This window comes from Podarcis cretensis (assembly GCF_951804945.1).
Source record: "Podarcis cretensis genome assembly, chromosome: 10".
Taxonomy (NCBI): domain Eukaryota; kingdom Metazoa; phylum Chordata; class Lepidosauria; order Squamata; family Lacertidae; genus Podarcis; species Podarcis cretensis.
Window position 1 is genome coordinate 20,869,934 of NC_137179.1, and position 17,734 is coordinate 20,887,667.

At 45.9% G+C, this 17,734-nt stretch overlaps 1 protein-coding gene and 1 pseudogene across 4 annotated transcripts in view; both read right to left on the bottom strand.

Moving 5' to 3' along the window:
- The window catches only part of DHX58 (DExH-box helicase 58), a 37,498-nt gene that overhangs the window by 4,823 nt on the left and 14,941 nt on the right, over positions 1-17,734 (bottom strand). The window contains exons 1-11 of one of the 3 annotated variants that reach the window (XM_079992527.1): positions 15,152-15,452; positions 12,764-12,899; positions 11,666-11,868; positions 11,352-11,553; positions 9,885-10,075; positions 8,911-9,027; positions 8,628-8,754; positions 7,486-7,677; positions 4,020-4,276; positions 1,900-2,049; positions 1,099-1,272 (exon numbers count right to left, since the gene is read on the bottom strand). In XM_079992527.1, the coding sequence (XP_079848653.1) occupies positions 1,099-1,272; positions 1,900-2,049; positions 4,020-4,276; positions 7,486-7,677; positions 8,628-8,754; positions 8,911-9,027; positions 9,885-10,075; positions 11,352-11,553; positions 11,666-11,833 (1,578 nt within the window). In that variant the 5' untranslated portion in view covers positions 11,834-11,868; positions 12,764-12,899; positions 15,152-15,452. Of the gene's footprint in view, positions 1-1,098; positions 1,273-1,899; positions 2,050-4,019; positions 4,277-7,485; positions 7,678-8,627; positions 8,755-8,910; positions 9,028-9,884; positions 10,076-11,351; positions 11,554-11,665; positions 11,869-12,763; positions 13,495-15,151; positions 15,453-17,734 lie in introns of those variants that run through there. The other 2 variants (XR_013842791.1, XM_079992528.1) reach the window with 2 other exon arrangements.
- LOC307225052 (general transcription factor IIF subunit 1 pseudogene) lies at positions 4,285-7,173 on the bottom strand (annotated as a pseudogene). The gene has a single exon. The product of its transcript is annotated as a general transcription factor IIF subunit 1 pseudogene (transcript).

Sequence of the window (17,734 nt, forward strand, 5' to 3'; positions counted from 1 at the left end):
GTCATAAGGGTTTTGCTTAGGCTCATTGTGCCCTCAGAGCTCTTTAACCATCTATCATTCACTGAGGGGTTCTGGTGAGTCCTATATGCCCACAGGAACATCTTTTGATCAATTATTCTGATTGCAGAACCCTTACAATTCTGTTCCTCTATTCCTCTATTCTAGGAGTTAATTTCTAAGTAAATTACTGACTTGCCTTGTTTATCCTACTGCTTTCAACCCTCAAGGCCAGCTGTTCTCAGTCATGTGCTGAGCCTCGCTCTCCCTCCCCCCCCCCGCTACACTCCTCCACCCCATATGCTGGTGGGGGAAGGCAGAGCGTGCACCCACCTCAGCTGGCATCTCCCAAGTGTCCCTGAACTCTGGTAGTGTCTCGCTTGCCCAAACGGAAAGGGGTGTGAGTGTGAATGAGCACGCATTGACCTCGTGACTTTTGTATGTCAGGAATGGAATTACTATATACAGTCATATATCATGTTACGTTTGCTTCAGGTTGCGTCCCGCGGCAACCTGGAAGTACTGGAAAGGGTTACTTCCAGGTTTTGCCGCTCGCGCATGCGCAAAAGTGGCAAATCGCAATCTGCGCATGTGCAGACGCGTCGCTGCGGGTTGTGTTCTATTCATGTTGTGAACGGGCCTCCGGAACGGATCCCGTTCACAACCAGAGGTACCACTGTATAGATAAATAAGAGTCATGTCTGCCCTGTGTTGCCCCCAGCCTCACCATCCCCCTCACTGGTATATGGCGCTCCAAAGGTTCCCAATTAGGGAATGTGGGCCTTGAGTTGAAAAAGCACCAACCCCCTCTAGCTACACTGGTTTCTCCAGGTATTTTTTAATGTTTATACATGAGAGAGCATTCAGAAGTGCATCTCCCCCTCCACATTCTGAAGAGATAGTCCAGGAAGAGCTGAACCATGTGATTTTCCTGCAGGTATTACTTGCCTCAAAGTGTGTTATTCTCTCCCCACCTCCCAAAAAAGTCCACCCCCCAAAAAATGCATGGTTTTACTCCTTTACCGATGGCTTCCTCCACCCTTGCTTCTATCAGCTCTGTGCATCCACCGGCTACACCCTTTCCCAAAAACGTCCTTTTACCTTTAGGCGGTATTCTCGTTGAGGCTGTTGCAGCTGCAGCTGCTGCACCCACACAATCGCTTTCTCCATCAGGACCTCCAGGGTCTCATTGAGCTTCTCACGGGCGACTTCCTTGCTGTTGGCCTTGGCCAAAACACAGCAGGTGCTGTCCGGGGCACGGGCACGTCCCCTGGCCTGAAAAGGTGACAATAAGAGTGCTTGCGTCCTTCCCTAGAAATCCAGCCCAGCTGCTCCTCTTTTGCCTGTCCCCTTAGGTAGGGCTGGGCGATATCCAGCTTTCAACATCACGATATATCACCAGCTAACATCACAGTATATCAATATATTGTGTTGTCTGAAATAAGGATGGAACAATGTAGAGGCAAACAAGGTATAGCCACGTGGTCCACTCATCCATCATTTCCCATTATAACCACATTGTCCTCTGTGATGCTGGATAGCCATATTATATTGGGGAATTGCTGGTTACTTAAAGGACTTGGGGCACAGTCCCCCGCCCCGATATAAATTGTCCCATATAAGAGTTTATCTGTATATGGACAAATGAAGAGGGCGGATGACAGGGGTCTCACTGGCACTGCACTCTGCGGTGTGCCCAGCTGCCCTATAACAAAGGTTGATTTTTTTACGGTGATGAGTATAAAAAAGCAACTAAAAGGAAGCAGGAGACCCAGGGCCTGGAATAAAAGAACCAGGGTTTGGGCCTCTGTAGCATGTCCTCCCAGGATATACTGAGCACTGTAAGGCTCCCCATGGCAGAGGTCAAGAGTGAAGTTCCCCCCAAGAGTAGTGCTGACTAACCTGCATCATGGCAATCTCATTCGTCATCAGTCCATAGCGGACGACGATATTACACTCGGGGATGTCCAGCCCCTCTTCAGCCACGCTGGTGGAGAAGAGCAGATTGAGGCTCCCTTTGCGGAACTGATAGATGACTTCTTTCTGCTGTTGCTGGAGGAAACAACCCAAGATAGGGTGGAAAAGATGTGGCGCTTGTTGAGGCATTGGGCTGAAGCTTCTCTTGCGTCCTCAACCCCCAGAACGCAAGCCGTTAACATCACATAAAGTTTGGCCTTCAGAGCAACTGGGACTGCCCTCTTGAAATGTGTGTTTGCAGGACAATAAGGGCACGTGACTGACGGGGTGAGCTCCCGTTGCTCGGTCCCAACTCCTGCCCACCTAGCAGTTCGAAAGCACGTCAAAGTGCAAGTAAATAGGTACCGCTCCGGCGGGAAGGTAAATGGCATTTCTGTGTGCTGCTCTGGTTCGCCAGAAGCGGCTTAGTCATGCTGGCCACATGACCCGGAAGCTGTACGCCGGCTCCCTCGGCCAATAAAGTGAGATGAGCGCCGCAACCCCAGAGTCGGTCACGACTGGACCTAATGGTCAGGGGTCCCTTTACCTTTACCTAAGGGCACAAAAGGATGCTCCTAACATTTTTAGAGCACTCTAAAAGCACCTTTGCATTCTATCTGAGCACATGATCCCTTTCCAGGTCTAAATTTGGGGGGGGGGGAATTATAGCTTTGATACAAAAACTAGCTGCGCACGTTGTTGAATGGCTGGGTCATGAGCAGAAAAAGAAAACTCTTGGGTTTTCTTTCCTTTCTGTAGCAGAGTTCTTTTTACAGAAATGTTTTCCTGCATCTTTTACTTCTTTAAAGCAGCAGCAGCAGCAGCATTCCAGCTATCTCTTAGTGAAATTCCCATTACAGGAATAAACACCATTTGGTTTTGTTTCTCAGGGTCTTTATTATGTACAAAACTTTACACTGGTCACTAATAATAAAATAAAAACAAATGAAGAAACATATTCTTTTTCTCTTTTTAGCCATCTGGCCAGAGATCTAATGCTGGCTCGTTCACATACTCATTTACGCTGGCCCAGACTTAGTGGATCGCATGCCCTGATAAGGACACCTGTTGCTGGGGGAAATTTCCATTGCCTAGCAACTTGTTCAAGGCCATTTACAAGTTTTTTATAGAATATTCCAATAGATGTTGTCAAGAAATCTGCTTCCCTGGCACCTCCCCCAATATCCCTGGACTAATTTTGGAATTAAAACTTTGTGTCTGTGTGAAGCATGGAGAAAAGCACAAATCTAATAGACCACCTACTGTTCTAATTCAATAATTGGTACACCTGCCAATTCAGCTTCAAAGCTAGGAGGAAGCCAGGCCCACCCTGCAGCTGATGGGTGACCTGTGTGCTCCATTTTTATGTTATACAGGATCTGTTCTCAGAGAAAATCTTGGTGGCTACAAGACAGCTGTGGAGCATGCCAAAGACTGGGCTTCTTTTGCATTTGGTACCCTATTTTTCTTCTTCGTTTTAATGTGCTGCATTGTCCCCTCTCTTGAAGTCAGTTCACACAAGCGTATTTCAGTCCTTGGCAGCTGCAACCTCAGTTGAAGGAATCAACCATCGCAAGCAAAGCTCTTGTCGCCTGGTGTTACCTCTAACACAATGGCTTTCAATGGAGTCAGTTGACGTGTTCCTCTATGATATACAGTGGTGCCTCGCAAGACGAAATTAATCCGTTCCGCGAGTCTCTTCGTCTAGCGGTTTTTTCGTCTTGCGAAGCAAGCCCATTGACGGCTTAGCGGCTTAGCTGATAAGCGGCTTACCGGCTTAGAAAAAGGGGGGGGGGGGAAAGGGGGAAAAAAACGCAGGAACTCGCAAGACATTTTCGTCTTGCGAAGCAAGCCCATAGGGAAATTTGTTTTGCGAAGCGCCTCCAAAACGGAAAACCCTTTCGTCTAGCGGGTTTTCCGTCTTGCAAGGCGTTCGTCTTGCGGGGCACCACTGTATCAACCCAAGAGAAATCAAGTAATATGCATACAACTATGAATCTACCCTAAGGTCCCCTTAGGGTCTCCAACATCCCTCACTTGATCTGTGGGAGAACTGTTAATGTTACCTGGGTCATGTGTTTTGTCTGACTGCTGAAGCCAGCCCCGGTCAACACAGCAGCCTTGATCCCAAGTTCACGCAAGTTCTGGTTCTCCTGTACCCACTGGTGAAGGCAATGAGCGCACTGACGTGTCCGGGTGAACACAATGCCCCGCGAGCTCTCCAGTTCTTGGAATTGATTCTGGAGGACCTTCTGCAGCTCATCAAGTTTGGGATTCTCAAAGCCCTTGTCTTGAGCAATGGCCAAGAGGTGTGCTTTGTAGCCTGCAAGGCAAGTGCACAGACAGAACTCAGCTCTTGAGTCTGATGATTAGGAAGAGTATTGCTTTATCTTACAGTTTAAAAACAGTTAACACAACCAATCAACAATGTAACAGTAAGTGAAAAAACAAAACCGACAAAACTGCAAATAGCCCACTGTAGCTTACCCCAGTGTTGGTCACCATATGGCAACAGTGTCTGTTGGAGAGCAGTCAGTCTCATAAACCGTTTCTTTTCACTTGTTAGCTCCTCCTCTTTTTTCTTTCTTTTTCCAATTTGCTTAATTTATTCCCATTTCTTGTCAAATTTGGAATCCCAAGCTTTACCCAAAAAAATCCCAAAAACTTTTTTATGGCAGACTGAAAACAACTCTATGCATCCAGCTAGAGGAAGCAACTCATGGCAGGTTCAGGCTGAGCAGTGTCTTCCTCTGTTTGCCAAAGCACACACAATTTTAGAATGTGTTAAAAAAAAAATACAAGGAAAAGTATTTGTGTACCAGTAATGGCTTTCTCAGAGTCTCTGTGATTTTGGGTGAGGGAGGCCAGGGGAGAAGACTGGAACTGGTTGCAAAACAAGTCGCTGCGGAGAATGGTTTACTTCTCAAGGCCTTCCAGCTTTTGAGAACACACAGGGTGTGGGGTGGGTGTTTGTGGGCGTGTAAAAAGATGCCCCTGTTTATTCTAAAAATGGCAACTTTTCATTTGTGAACTCCTCCATATGAAAGAGAAAACTATTCCAATTCAGAGAGATCATGGCTTCAATGCCTCTCATGAGACTGTCCCAGTCTTCGGCCCCCTTTCACCGTCCCTGAATCCCACCAGCACAAAGGTAGGAGAATGGCTCTTTTGCTTTCCCCAATCCATGTGGTTCTAGGATGTAGCCACCCCCAGCTACTAACCAAATGTAAGGGGGCTCAGAGCTGCCCAACAGGAGGGTGGATTCCAAAGGACAGTTTGTATCTGGCCCAGCCTCTGCCCTCCATATTCCGTGAGGAAGAAGTGCATCTTGTCATTGATGTTCTTGCACTCAGGATTGAGGCGCTTCAGGATCGGGGCCAGCGTATTGGCCATCTGCTCACTGCTCAGCCCCGTTTTCTTGATCTGCAGTTTCTTCAGAAAATCCTTTGTGGTCATGGGCCCTCTGGTCAAGGAGTAGCACACGGCATCCTCCGTCAGCTGCACATCAATACTGCTGGGTGTTGACTTGCCTGACTGTGGCTGGGGGGTAGATGTCCCAGAGATGGTGAGGCCTGGGGCCCAGTGTCCAACTTCAGCCTCTTTGCTGCAGTGAGATCACTGGCCCCTGCCTATTGCTTTCCTTGCTCCACTTTGTTAGCTGCAGCCCGCAAGGTGGATGATGTGCCAGCATCCAAGGGCATCCCCTTGTGAGTTACTAACCAAGCCCTTGTGTTCTTTCTTGGGAGGAGTTTTCTTTTTCATCATGAAGAGTGTGAAAGATGCTTCACTGTCAATGTCGCTGTCCTCAGACATCTCAGACTCATCACTGGTGTCTTTCTTTTTCGTTTTATTCTGGGGAGTCAGGGCCTTCTTCTCTTCTCCTCCTTGCTATCTTCACTACTCTCGCTTGCTTCGTCTATACCTTTTGGGACGTCTTTCACTTTGGGCTTGCCCACTGCTTCTTCCACAGAGCTGCTGGGTCCACCAGACATGTAGTCACCTCTTGCCCTTCAAAGTCCCCATCATCGCTGTCTTCAAAGGCTTCATTGTCAGATCCCTTCTTCTTTTTCTTTGTCAGACGGGCTTTCTTCTTGGGCTTGGTGTATTTCTTCTCATCCACATCACTGAACCCGCTGTCATCTGAGCTCATCTCCAGCTCATTTCCAGGTCATGGATTTTTTTGGTAGCTCCCTTTTTTTGGTCTTTCTTCCCCTTCTGCTCTTCATCGCCTTGGTCTTTCAGCCGCTGCTGCTGCATGATGCTAAAGTGGTTCAGAACCTTGTTCTGCCTCTCCCACTCCTCCTCAGCTTCCTCTGCAGTCAATGTGCGAAGCTTGGCAATGGGTGTGAAGTTCTGCCAGTTATTGACTGGGAAGGCTTCAAAGGCGCCACCTGGACACCGAGTGAAGATGTAGTAGGAGGTGTTTTCTATCACCCCACCCTTTTTCACACCTTTAAACTTGCGCCCAGTCTTGCCACTGACTTTCAGGATCCAGGGTTGGTTTTCAAGTTTGAACTCCTTTAATGTGATGCCATATTTTTTGCACCGTGCCTCCTCACGCAGGTTGCAGTTGAACTCGCTACCAGCTCCGAACTCCGGCATCTCTTCTTCCTGGTAGATCTTCTTACTGCTGAGATCTCGCTCCATCTTTGCTTGGTGCCAAGTGGCATAGTTCACTTTGTCAGCAGTACTGAATGCCATAATGTTAAAATTTTTGGAGGTGTTTGGGGGGAAATGGACCACATATCCAGTTGTGGTCTGACTACTGGTGCCCAAAGAAGTCATTCCTGGATGTGCTGCATCCAGCCGAGCCTCTCCAAAAGAAAGTGTCTGCTGGGCAGCACCTCCTCTTTTTTCTGAAGTTTCATCTTTCCACTTCCATGTAGTTCTTTTTCTTCCTCTTTCTTCAAGAGTCTCTCTTCAAGCATTAGTTTTAAGTGCTCACCTAGCTGATCACATGGAACTGGGAACTTGTTCCTGGCCTCTGTTTATATGGACTCTTCTCTTGGCCAACTCACCCACCTCATTTCAGAGAAGGAATGGACCGATCAGTCAGTTTTGGTTTCTCTCCATTTCTCAGTTTTCCAGTCTTTGATTCAGTTTTCTTTAGTTCTGCAGCAATCTGCATTTTCTTTTAACAAGGTCTCTTTCATAAACATTTTAGTGTGAATTTTTCCTAACAAACACATTTTGTATGCAGTTTTGACTAATACACACACTTTTGCAACCCCCCCCCCAAAAAAAACCAACAAAAACCCAAACCCCTAATATAATACATTATTGTACATAATTTTCACTAATATATGCATTTTGGTACACACTTTCCTCAATATATTCATTTCTGTACACATTGGTTGGAGAACTGCATTGCAAAATTCAGAGAAGTGTGAATTTTGAAGGATACCTGCTTTAGCTTGTGTATTGGCTTGAGAAGTTCAAATTAGGTAGTTTCACATTAAAATGCAAGCAGAACAAAGTGGTGGTGTTTCTGTGAATCAAATTTCTCAGTGTACCTCCTCTGAGAACACTTACTGTCAAAGAGCCGGACCAAGTACTGCTCAGCAGGGTTCTGCAACACCTTAGTAGCATTTTCCAGCAGGTAAAACTCATCCAGAATTTTGTAAGCGTCGATCATGCGCACAGTGTCGTTGACCATCAGGGCATCATTGTATTTACGTAGGTGCAAGGCACACACTCGGGTCTTTTGGCAAAAACGTTTTGCTCCTGACAGTGTGAAAGAGACAAATAAGATAATGGTTATGATTAATCATATAGCTGCCCATCAACCAACTTTCCCTGAGTGGCTTAGAACAGAATTATCAACAAAAGCAATATGCAATGATGATTAAAACAACAACAACAATAAAAGATGGCAAAAACCCTATTTGCAAAAAAAGCAGCATGAAATAGTTTGCACCCCAGATTTATAATGCCGTTAAAAAGTCTGGGTGAATAAAAAGGCTTTCAGCTGTCAATCGAAAGACTATAAATAACACACCAGGTAAACCTTACTGGGGGGGGGCGAGATCCTGCACTGCAGGGGGTTGGACTAGATGACCCTTGAACTCTCTTCCACCTCTACAGTTCTATGGTTCTATCATTCTATGATAAGATCATTTGTAACAGACCCTATATTCAATCCCCGAAACTTTCAATAAAAAATATCTTAGGATGCAGGTATAATAATAATAATACATTATTTATACCCCACCCATCTGACTGGGTTTCCCCAGCCACTCTGGGCGGCTCCCAACAGAATTAAAAGCACAATAAAACATCAAACATTAAAAACTTCCCTGAACAGGGCTGCCTTCAGATGTCTTTTAAAAGTAAGATATTTGCTTATTTCCTTGACATCTGATGAGAGGGTTTTCCACAGGGCAGGCGCCATCACTGAGAAGGCCCTCTGCCTGGTTCCCTGTAACTTCACTTCTCACAGTGAGGGAACCACCAGAAGGCCCTCGGTGCTGGACCTCAGTGTCCAGGCTGAACGATGGGGGTGGAGACGCTCCTTCGGGTGTACAGAACTGAGGCCATTTAGGGCCTTAAATGTCAGCTCGGAAACATACTGGGAGCCATTTCACAGGAAGGAAGTCACTTAACCTGCCTGCGGACATGTTTCCTGTCCCTCCCGCCATATTTGTGTACTACAAAGCTGCTTACTGAGCCCTCACCTTCCTTCTCAAGCGCCACAATTTGCTGCTCGAAGATCTGGGTACCAAAATCCATAGTCAAGTCAGGCTCATTCAGGTAACTATATATCTGTGCCATTATCTCCATCAGTTGTTCTGCAAAGGGGTCCTGAAGATGACAGATCAGAGGAGCGTGCGTATTCAAACAAGGAAAACAAAATCCTATGGGCATGTTTTACTTTCCTCAGAGCTCCAGAGTCACCTTCTCATCATGGTGCCTCTGGTGCCTCTTCACAGTTGCCCTGTAGTTGCAAGAGGACCTTACCTCAGGCCTTTGTTGGGACAGGTTATACTGCTTCTTCGGTTGTGGGCCGAAAGTATCAACGTAGAACTTGTGTTTATCAGAAGACATGATTCTCTCAGTGTCCAGGTTGGCACAGATCTGGAAAGGGTTATATATATATATATCATTTATTATTACATTTATATCCCACTTTTCTTCCAAGGAGCTCTTCTTCCATGGCTTTCCCCCTCCCCATTTGATCCTGGCAGCTACTCTGTGAGGTAGATTAGACTGAGATGAGAGACTGTGACTGGCCCAAGGTCACCCAGTGAGCTTCATGGCTGAGTGGGGTTTGAACCTTGGGTCTCCCGGGTCCTAGCCCAACGCCCCAGCTACTAGGCTACACTGGCTCAAAGAACAAATTGTAGGGAGTGGTTATGTCAATCCCGCGAGCGTTTGAGACATCGGCTAAATCCACGATCAGATCTATAGCCCTTAAAACACCAGTAGGTGACTACAAGTGATAAAAGTGGAAGAAAACGGGCAAGGAACCCAAGTATGCCTTTGTCCCTTGCAGACATGTCAAGTATCTGCAAAAGGTTTTCTCCTTAATATGCCATGGCTGTGTGTGTTTGTGGAGCACTCTCTCACTTGCAGTTGAAACAGTACTATATGCTACCACCTCATCTGGAGCATTGCAAGATACCTTATACCAGGTGAGATTATTTGTCAATCTCCCCAAGTAGTATTGCCTTCTCTGGCTGGCAGAAAGTTTTAAGGGTCCAAGGCAGAGAGGTCTTTTCCATTACCTGCTGTACAAGACTCTTGCAGCTGCAGATGCCAGGAATTTAGTACCCTAACATGAGCTATGCTCCTTCTATGTATTTAGTGTTTGTGTGAAACGGGCCTGCAGCTGCAGACCAAAGCAGCCTCTGAATAGAAATAAGCTTAAAAAGGGGGAGAGCAACAATGACAATGCTTCCAATATTTGGGCCAATGTCTTCCATCGGACTCACCTGCAGAATGTGTTCCCGAGCTCCCTCCAGGGAGCTGGCACCACCCGTACCTAGCGAGGCTGTAAGCCCCAGGATCTGTGGTAAATTCTTTTCGCCCTTCAGCTTTCGTTCGAGGTAGCCCTCCATTATCTTGTTGTAGGCGGTTCCTTTGTGGGTGTGATGGCACTCGTCAATCACCAACAAGGTGAAATCTGCACAGATGATAATAACGATGACATTTATATCCCACCTTTCCTCCAACAGTTCTCTCCCCACTCCTCATTTTATTCTCACAACAACCTTGTGAGGTAGGTTAGGCTGAGAAGCAGTGACTTGCCCAAAGTCACCCAGTTCCCACTGAGCGGGGACTTGAACCCTAGTTTCTCAGGCCCTAGTCTAACTCTCTAACCACCACACCACACTGCACTCTCAGATGATGAGAGGCAGTGACCAACTCCTGGATTATTTATGATGCAGTTTTTGTTGGTAAAAGACAAACAAACAATCAAAAAACAAAACACACCCAAGCAGAGAAAGAATTCCTGGATGGCAAGACCCAAGTTTGGGGCAAGTTCTCTTTGGTGATAGAATCCCAGCAGAGATTTAAAGTCACAAAATATACAGCAAAGTATGGAAATACAGGCTGTTAGATCTTTAATATCTCATTAAAAAGTTCATTTCCAAATTTTGTCTCTTCCTCCAGCATAGGAAAAAACCTCCACACGTGACAAGTTAAAAATGGTTTATTTATGAACACTTCAGAGGTCAGATTCATGTGCTTCAGAAAATTGCGCAGGCAGTAAAACTTATATTAGTTACAAAGTGGTGAAAGTTCCTGGCATAGGAACTCGAGAATGGCTGATGACCAGTTCAGACCTCTTCACATGCTGAGCTTCTCAGGGGTGTGGAGACAATAGGCTTGATTACCTATTTCCTCCCCAGGTAAAGCAAGTGTCATAGCTAAACCTGGCAGGACAGCGTACTCCATGGTATTAACCCCTTTATGCATTAATTAGACTTAAGCTTGTTGGTTATATGAGGCTTGTTGCCCCAGAATTATGACCCAGCAGTGGAGGAGCAGCGTTTCCTTCCTGTCCTCCTTGTGGGCATTCCAGAAGCGACTGGCTGGCCACTGTGGAGAAAAGGGTGCTGGACTAGATAGGGCTTTGATCTGATCCAGCTGGGCTCTTATGTTCATCCCACAAGAGGAAGTTATGGCCATCAACTGGGATCACATTAAAATAGGATTAGACAAATTCATGTAGGACAAGGCTATCAATGGCTACTAACCATAATGGCTATGTTCTACCTCTACTGTCAGAATCAGTATGCTTCTGAATACCAAGTGCAGGGTGGGAGAGAGCTCTTGTTCTCAGGACCTGCTTCTAGGCTTCCCATAGGCATCTGGTGGGCCATTGAGAGAACAAGATGCTGCACTAGATGAGTCACTGGTTTGGCCCAGCAAGCTCTTTCCCACCAGATGCTCACCTGTCAGGTCCACGTGCATCTCCTCCTCTTGGCTGATAAGGGCATTTTGAAGGATCTGTGCTGTGCAGATTATTAAGTCACTCATCTTCAACACTTCTGAGAAGAACAGCTTCTGGTTGCTGTCGCCACTGATGGCTGTAATGTTGAAGCAATTCTGCAAGACGCTAAACTCATTCTTCAGGTGTTGGTCCACTAGAGGCACCTGCCAGGGCAAGAATACAGCAGTGAAACATTTTCCAGGAAATCTGACTGAAACCTTGTCTTTTGGTAAGGGACTGTCTGTCTCCCAACCACCCACATCACCTGGTCCTTACCGTGTTGACTAACACAGCCACCTTGCTCTTCTGTACGCTCTCCATGTGCCTCTTACACACATACACAGCTGCCCGAGTCTTTCCGGAACCCGTTGGCAGCCAAATTATGATATTTTTGCCCTCCAAGGCAGGATCAATGACTTCCCACTGATAATCCCGAAGTTCCATGTGGCCACAGTTTTGAGTGCTGGTCTATGGAAAAACTTGGAAGACCAAGAGTCAAGTTAATTCAGCAGAGCTCTCAGACACAAGTTACTCCTTCCATAACTTGCTGACAAGACTTTTCTGGCTGGTAAACTCTATGGTTATCAGGAGGACTCCACACTGTCAAGTTCACACAGCAAAGAGATTCAAACACAATCTCTGTTTACCCCTCCCAGCCTCATTGTTACACACCATACATTTAAAGCACACCCTCCAGTGCAAAGAACCCTGGGAACTGCAGTTCACCCCATACAGTGCTACAATTCCAGCACCCATAACAAACTACAGTTCCTAGTATTTTATTTTATTTTTTGAGGGGGGAGGGGTGCCTTAAATTTACGGTAGGTATGCAGATAATGAGGCTGGAAAGTGTAAAGCTTGGAAACATTGAAGAGTATGTTGGAAAAGATGGGCAGAAAAAAAGGGGAAGAAAGCCCTGTTTTTCTTGAACCGGGTAGTTGAATCCAGCCCAGGGCATCTAGAAGGATGTAGCAGCCAGGAGATTTAAGTAGGTCTGGAGAAACAACTGAAGCTCACCCCCAAGATGTGGGCACCTCTAAGCATACAGAACAAAACAGATGCCAAATAAAATTTTAATTTGGGTCTTCAGTGGGTTCCCTAAAAGCTGGACTTCTCGGTTCCCATTTACCATAGCAGGTATTTTAATACTGAATGCCATGTTATTTATATATATATTTATAAACATTTAGAACGCTGTGAAGCTGCCTGACTTTTCTATACATCTTTAGTGGGAGACGAAACTTGTGCTCACAAAGAACTGAGCTAAACAGATCGCCGTAACTCTGCTTCTCCCCATACAGAATACACTTGGGTCTCCCCGAAGCGAGACACTTCTACCCCCCTCTATTTCCCCCTCATCATCAAACACCATACCTGTCTCCCTTTAGTTCTTCTAGACAAGAATGCCACTGTCGTTGCCACTGTTCGGCTCCTTCTTCAACCCAGCTTGGTGAAAATCCCTGGTTCTGCCAGTGTTTTCTTTAGTTTCCTTCTTGCCAGAAAACGAAACCTAAAAGCATTTTGCAAGACTGTCTCTTTAGGAGCCCCAACCAAGGGGTATCTTGACAGCAACAAACCAGGCCTTTTCAGATTGCATACCATCGAGCAACCCTGCTTGTAGGGTTCCCCTAATTCCTTAACATACACAAACACACACACTTATTTACACACAACCAAACACTGTTCCGAAAGTTGGTTCCTCATACATATATGGAACACTTATTTCTTATTTTTCTTATTTTTCCAGTATTTAGTTCAGTTCTCTACATCTCTAATTAGTTTGTGAATGTTCTTTTTTTAAAGTCCTCATGAAAATTCAATAAATTCAATTCATCAGTATTACAGTGCAAATTTATCCCAATACACACTTGTTTGTCTCCAGTCTTCCTTAATATAAAGCATTTGTGTATTATTATTTCATTATTATTATTAATATTACAATATTATGCTATAGCAATGTAATAATAAAAATATTTTTACTAATGTGTGCATTTCTGTATATGCCTTTTCTTACACTTCACTTGGCTAGAGAACTGCACTGCCAAATTCAAAGAAGTATAAATTTTGAAGGACTGCATTTTGCTTTGAAAATTGTTTTGGAAAGCACTATTTGAAAATTGTTTTGGAAAGCACTAATAAGAAAATTGTTTTGGAAAGCACTATTAGGTAGGTTCAACTATCTGTGCGAATTTAATCAAAATTTCCCCTCTCCCCAGCCATGACACCAATCTGCCTATGTTTTGCAGGTGCTAATTTATATGTCGCAGGTGGCGCTAGGGACGCAGGTGGCGCTGTGGGTTAAAGCCTCAGCGCCTAGGACTTGCCGATCGAAAGGTCGGCGGTTCGAATCCCTGCGGCGGGGTGCGCTCCCGCTGCTCGGTCCCAGCGCCTGCCAACCTAGCAGTTCGAAAGCACCTCCGGGTGCAAGTAGATAAATAGGGACCGCTTACCAGCGGGAAGGTAAACGGCGTTTCCGTGTGCGGCTCTGGCTCGCCAGATGCAGCTTTGTCACGCTGGCCACGTGACCCGGAAGTGTCTCCGGACAGCGCTGGCCCCTGGCCTCTTAAGTGAGATGGGCGCACAACCCCAGAGTCTGTCAAGACTGGCCCGTACGGGCAGGGGTACCTTTACCTTTAATTTATATGTCCATGGGACTCTCAAGAGTCCCATGGACTGCAAGAAGATCAAACGTATCCATTCTTAAGGAAATCAGCCCTGAGTGCTCACTGGAAGGACAGATCCTGAAGCTGAGGCTCCAATACTTTGGCCACCTCATGAGAAGAGAAGACTCCCTGGAAAAGACCCTGATGTTGGGAAAGATGGAGGGCACAAGGAGAAGGGGACGACAGAGGATGAGATGGTTGGATGGTGTTCTTGAAGCTACCAGCATGAGTTTGATCAAACTGCGGGAGGCAGTGGAGGACAGAAGTGCCTGGCGTGCTCTGGTCCATAGGGTCACTAAGAGTCGGACACGACTAAACGACTAAACAACAACAATTTATATGTAAAGATGCAAGTTTAGATAAATTTTTAGAAGGGGAAAAAACAAACACTAGTTTTTGCTGTCAGGGCATATAAGATTTTCTGTGTCCGCTGTATGTGGATTGCCCATTCTGTCCTACCCACAATTGATGGCCAAGAATGAATGCTTACTTACATATTAAAACTTTAAAAAGGCTTGTCCAACATCTAATGAGGCTCAGCCCCCTCACTCTCTTCTCCTACACTTATTTACACGCACATACATCCAGTCTTTCTCTCTTTCTCTACTTCCACTCACACAGTCTCACTCCATCCACCCAACACTCATTCACTCATTGGCATAGCGTGGGTTGCCAGTGCCCAGGGCCACCCAGAGGAAGGTAACCGGACAGAGGACACATGCACAATCATGTCACCCAGCAGATTGCAGCTGCAGATTCAGGAAAAGAAGCGTTCCATTGTCTGGAGAGGTCACTTCCTGGTTTGCGTGGGGAAGCCATTTTCAACAGAGCCCAGAGATAGAAATGCGCAGCTGCATGGAGGCAGCACCGGGTAATGAAATTCTGCACCCCTATCTATTTTGCACCTGGGGCAAGTGCCCCTGTGGTGCCCCCCACGCTACACCACTGCTCACTCACCCCCCCCCCCCGTACTCCCCATCGACATGAATTTAGAAATCTCCTTTCATTAGTCAATATCATCCATACATGAAACCCAGCAACCACAGCTCAAAGCCATTTGTACCACAAATGGAAAGTAAAAAAGAGAAAAAACCATCACCATGGGCACACCAGTTCACTCAAGAAAATCAAGTCACACGTTGTGCATTATATAATTGAGAAACTAGAGGGGACTTTCCAGAAAGCATCTGCTTTAGGGATGGGACCAGAACAGTCAACCTTGTGGAATAAGAGAGAGTGAGAGATCTATTTTTAATAAGCTCTAAGCACGACTAAACAACAACAACAAAGTGGTTATAACAGAAATGGGACTCTCTCTGAATTCCAGGTGGTAGAGACAATAGGGAAATGCTCTGTTGTGAACAAAATCTGGTCTTGTTCCCTTATGGGGTACACAAGAGACCTTATAGAGTCCTTTGTAGGTTCTCCATCGCTGGAGAAAATAACAGAGGCCTACCAGAGAATATTGAGAAGCAAAGCAGCTAGCAAGCCTGATCTTTGCAACAGGGTGCTCCCCTCACACCCAGGACAGGAGGAGGACCCAGAACAAAGGTGTGCCTCCCCTTATATAGACATTTTGAAATTCCCTGCCCTGGAGCTCAAGACCACCCCCAGAAACATCATACCTACATCATAGATGGTAATCACTTAATTCCTGAGACAATGGGAAGGATCCCTCACCCTCTTCCCTCCTTGCAGAGAAACATTTGGTCAGTTTGGGAATCAAAATGGTTTCAGGACTGTATTCCTGTGCTGCTCCAGACATGTGGTTTATATTTATGTACGTGTTTGCTTGGTACGCGCTCCCGTCGTTTGGTCCCAGCGCCTGCCAACCTAGCAGTTCGAAAGCACCCCCGGGTGCAAGTAGATAAATAGGGACCGCTTACTAGCGGGAAGGTAAACGGCGTTTCTGTGTGCGGCTCTGGCTCGCCAGAGCAGCGATGTCGCGCTGGCCACGTGACCCGGAAGTGTCTCCGGACAGCGCTGGCCCCTGGCCTCTTGAGTGAGATGGGCGCACCAACCCCAGAGTCTGGCAAGACTGGCCCGTACGGGCAGGGGTACCTTTACCTTTACCTTTTTTGCTTGGTACATTTATGAACATTTATTATCTATCTAAGTCCTTAAAATTCTTATATCAGCTCTTATATATTTAAATTGCCCTCTAGAGATGGTTGCCCCACCTGGTTGTAGCACCCTGCTTGTGGTTAACGCTTAGCTGGAATGAAATATTCAACGCAGCAATAGAGAAATTAAAATAATAATTTATTTGTCAAACAAATAAATATGAGGCACAGTGGTATATGGTTACCAAGCTCTGGCCTGGCCTCCTGCCGTTATGGCCAGCACTTATATTTCTTTAATCCAGCCCCCTTGCTCCTCCTGTGGCTGCCTCTGTCCAATCAGCCTGGTTGAAATTCCTATTGGCTGTTTGCTAGAACCAATCACAAAAGATACACCCATTTCCTCTTGCCCTTTTATGGGAAACAAAAAGCTATATATTCTTCTATCTATAAATGACAAATAAGTAGTAATATATCTTACATGTGTCTCAACAAGGAACCTTAATTACCAGCTCACCTCGCCCTATTGCCCTCCAAAACAGATGGTTTAATCTTAAATTTTTATCTTAAACAGATGTCAAGGATCTTGAGTTCACATCATCATTGAAAGATCTCCTTCTCTTGGAGGTCTTTAAACAAAGGCCTGACAACCATATGTGTGCTCTAATGATGTTTCCTGCTTGGCAGGGGGGCTGGGCTGGTGGCTGATGGCCCCTGTGATCTCTTCCAACTATATGAAATAAGAATCTAGCATAAGGATTTAACATTTCTTAGCTTCTAATTCCTTTGCATAATTACATTTAAGCCAATATATTTAATACATAACATAGATAGCTTTTTAGAAGAATAAACCTTTTCAAAGTAAAAAAGGAAGGAACAGTTTCCAGCCTCAAAATAAGATAGGAAGAAATCTTCTCCAGCCAAGCCAGTTGCCTTTTTCACTGCTCTTGACCTTTCAACCTTAGGAAAATATGGCTCAAGTTTAATGGGAGGCACATGGTTTTATTTTACTATTTATCAACTCTTAATTATGTTTAAGGGACGCAGGTGGCGCTGTGGGTTAAAGCCTCAGTGCCTAGGGCTTGCTGATCGAAAGGTCGGCGGTTCGAATCCCTGCGGCAGGGTGCGCTCCCGCTGCTCGGTCCCAGCGCCTGCCAACCTAGCAGTTCGAAAGCACCTCCGGGTGCAAGTAGATAAATAGGGACCGCTTACCAGCGGGAAGGTAAACGGCGTTTCAGTGTGCGGCTCTGGCTCTGGCTCTGGCCAGAGCAGCGATGTCACGCTGGCCACGTGACCCGGAAGTGTCTCCGGACAGCGCTGGCCCCTGGCCTCTTGAGTGAGATGGGCGCACAACCCCAGAGTCTGTCAAGACTGGCCCGTACGGGCAGGGGTACCTTTACCTTTAATTATGTTTATCTCTTTTTTATCTTCTGTAATATGTAGGGTCAGTGTAACCTTGGCTGTCAGCCTGTAATTCCCTTTTTACTACTTTGAGAATTGTTTTCTGCTATAAATCAGGGGGCCCCCTTGTCCAGGAGAATAAACATCTTGCCAAGGTTCTTAGGCAGCTGGTCTTCTGCCTGGCATGAACATTTGAAAATCTTTAAGCTCATTTTAAAATA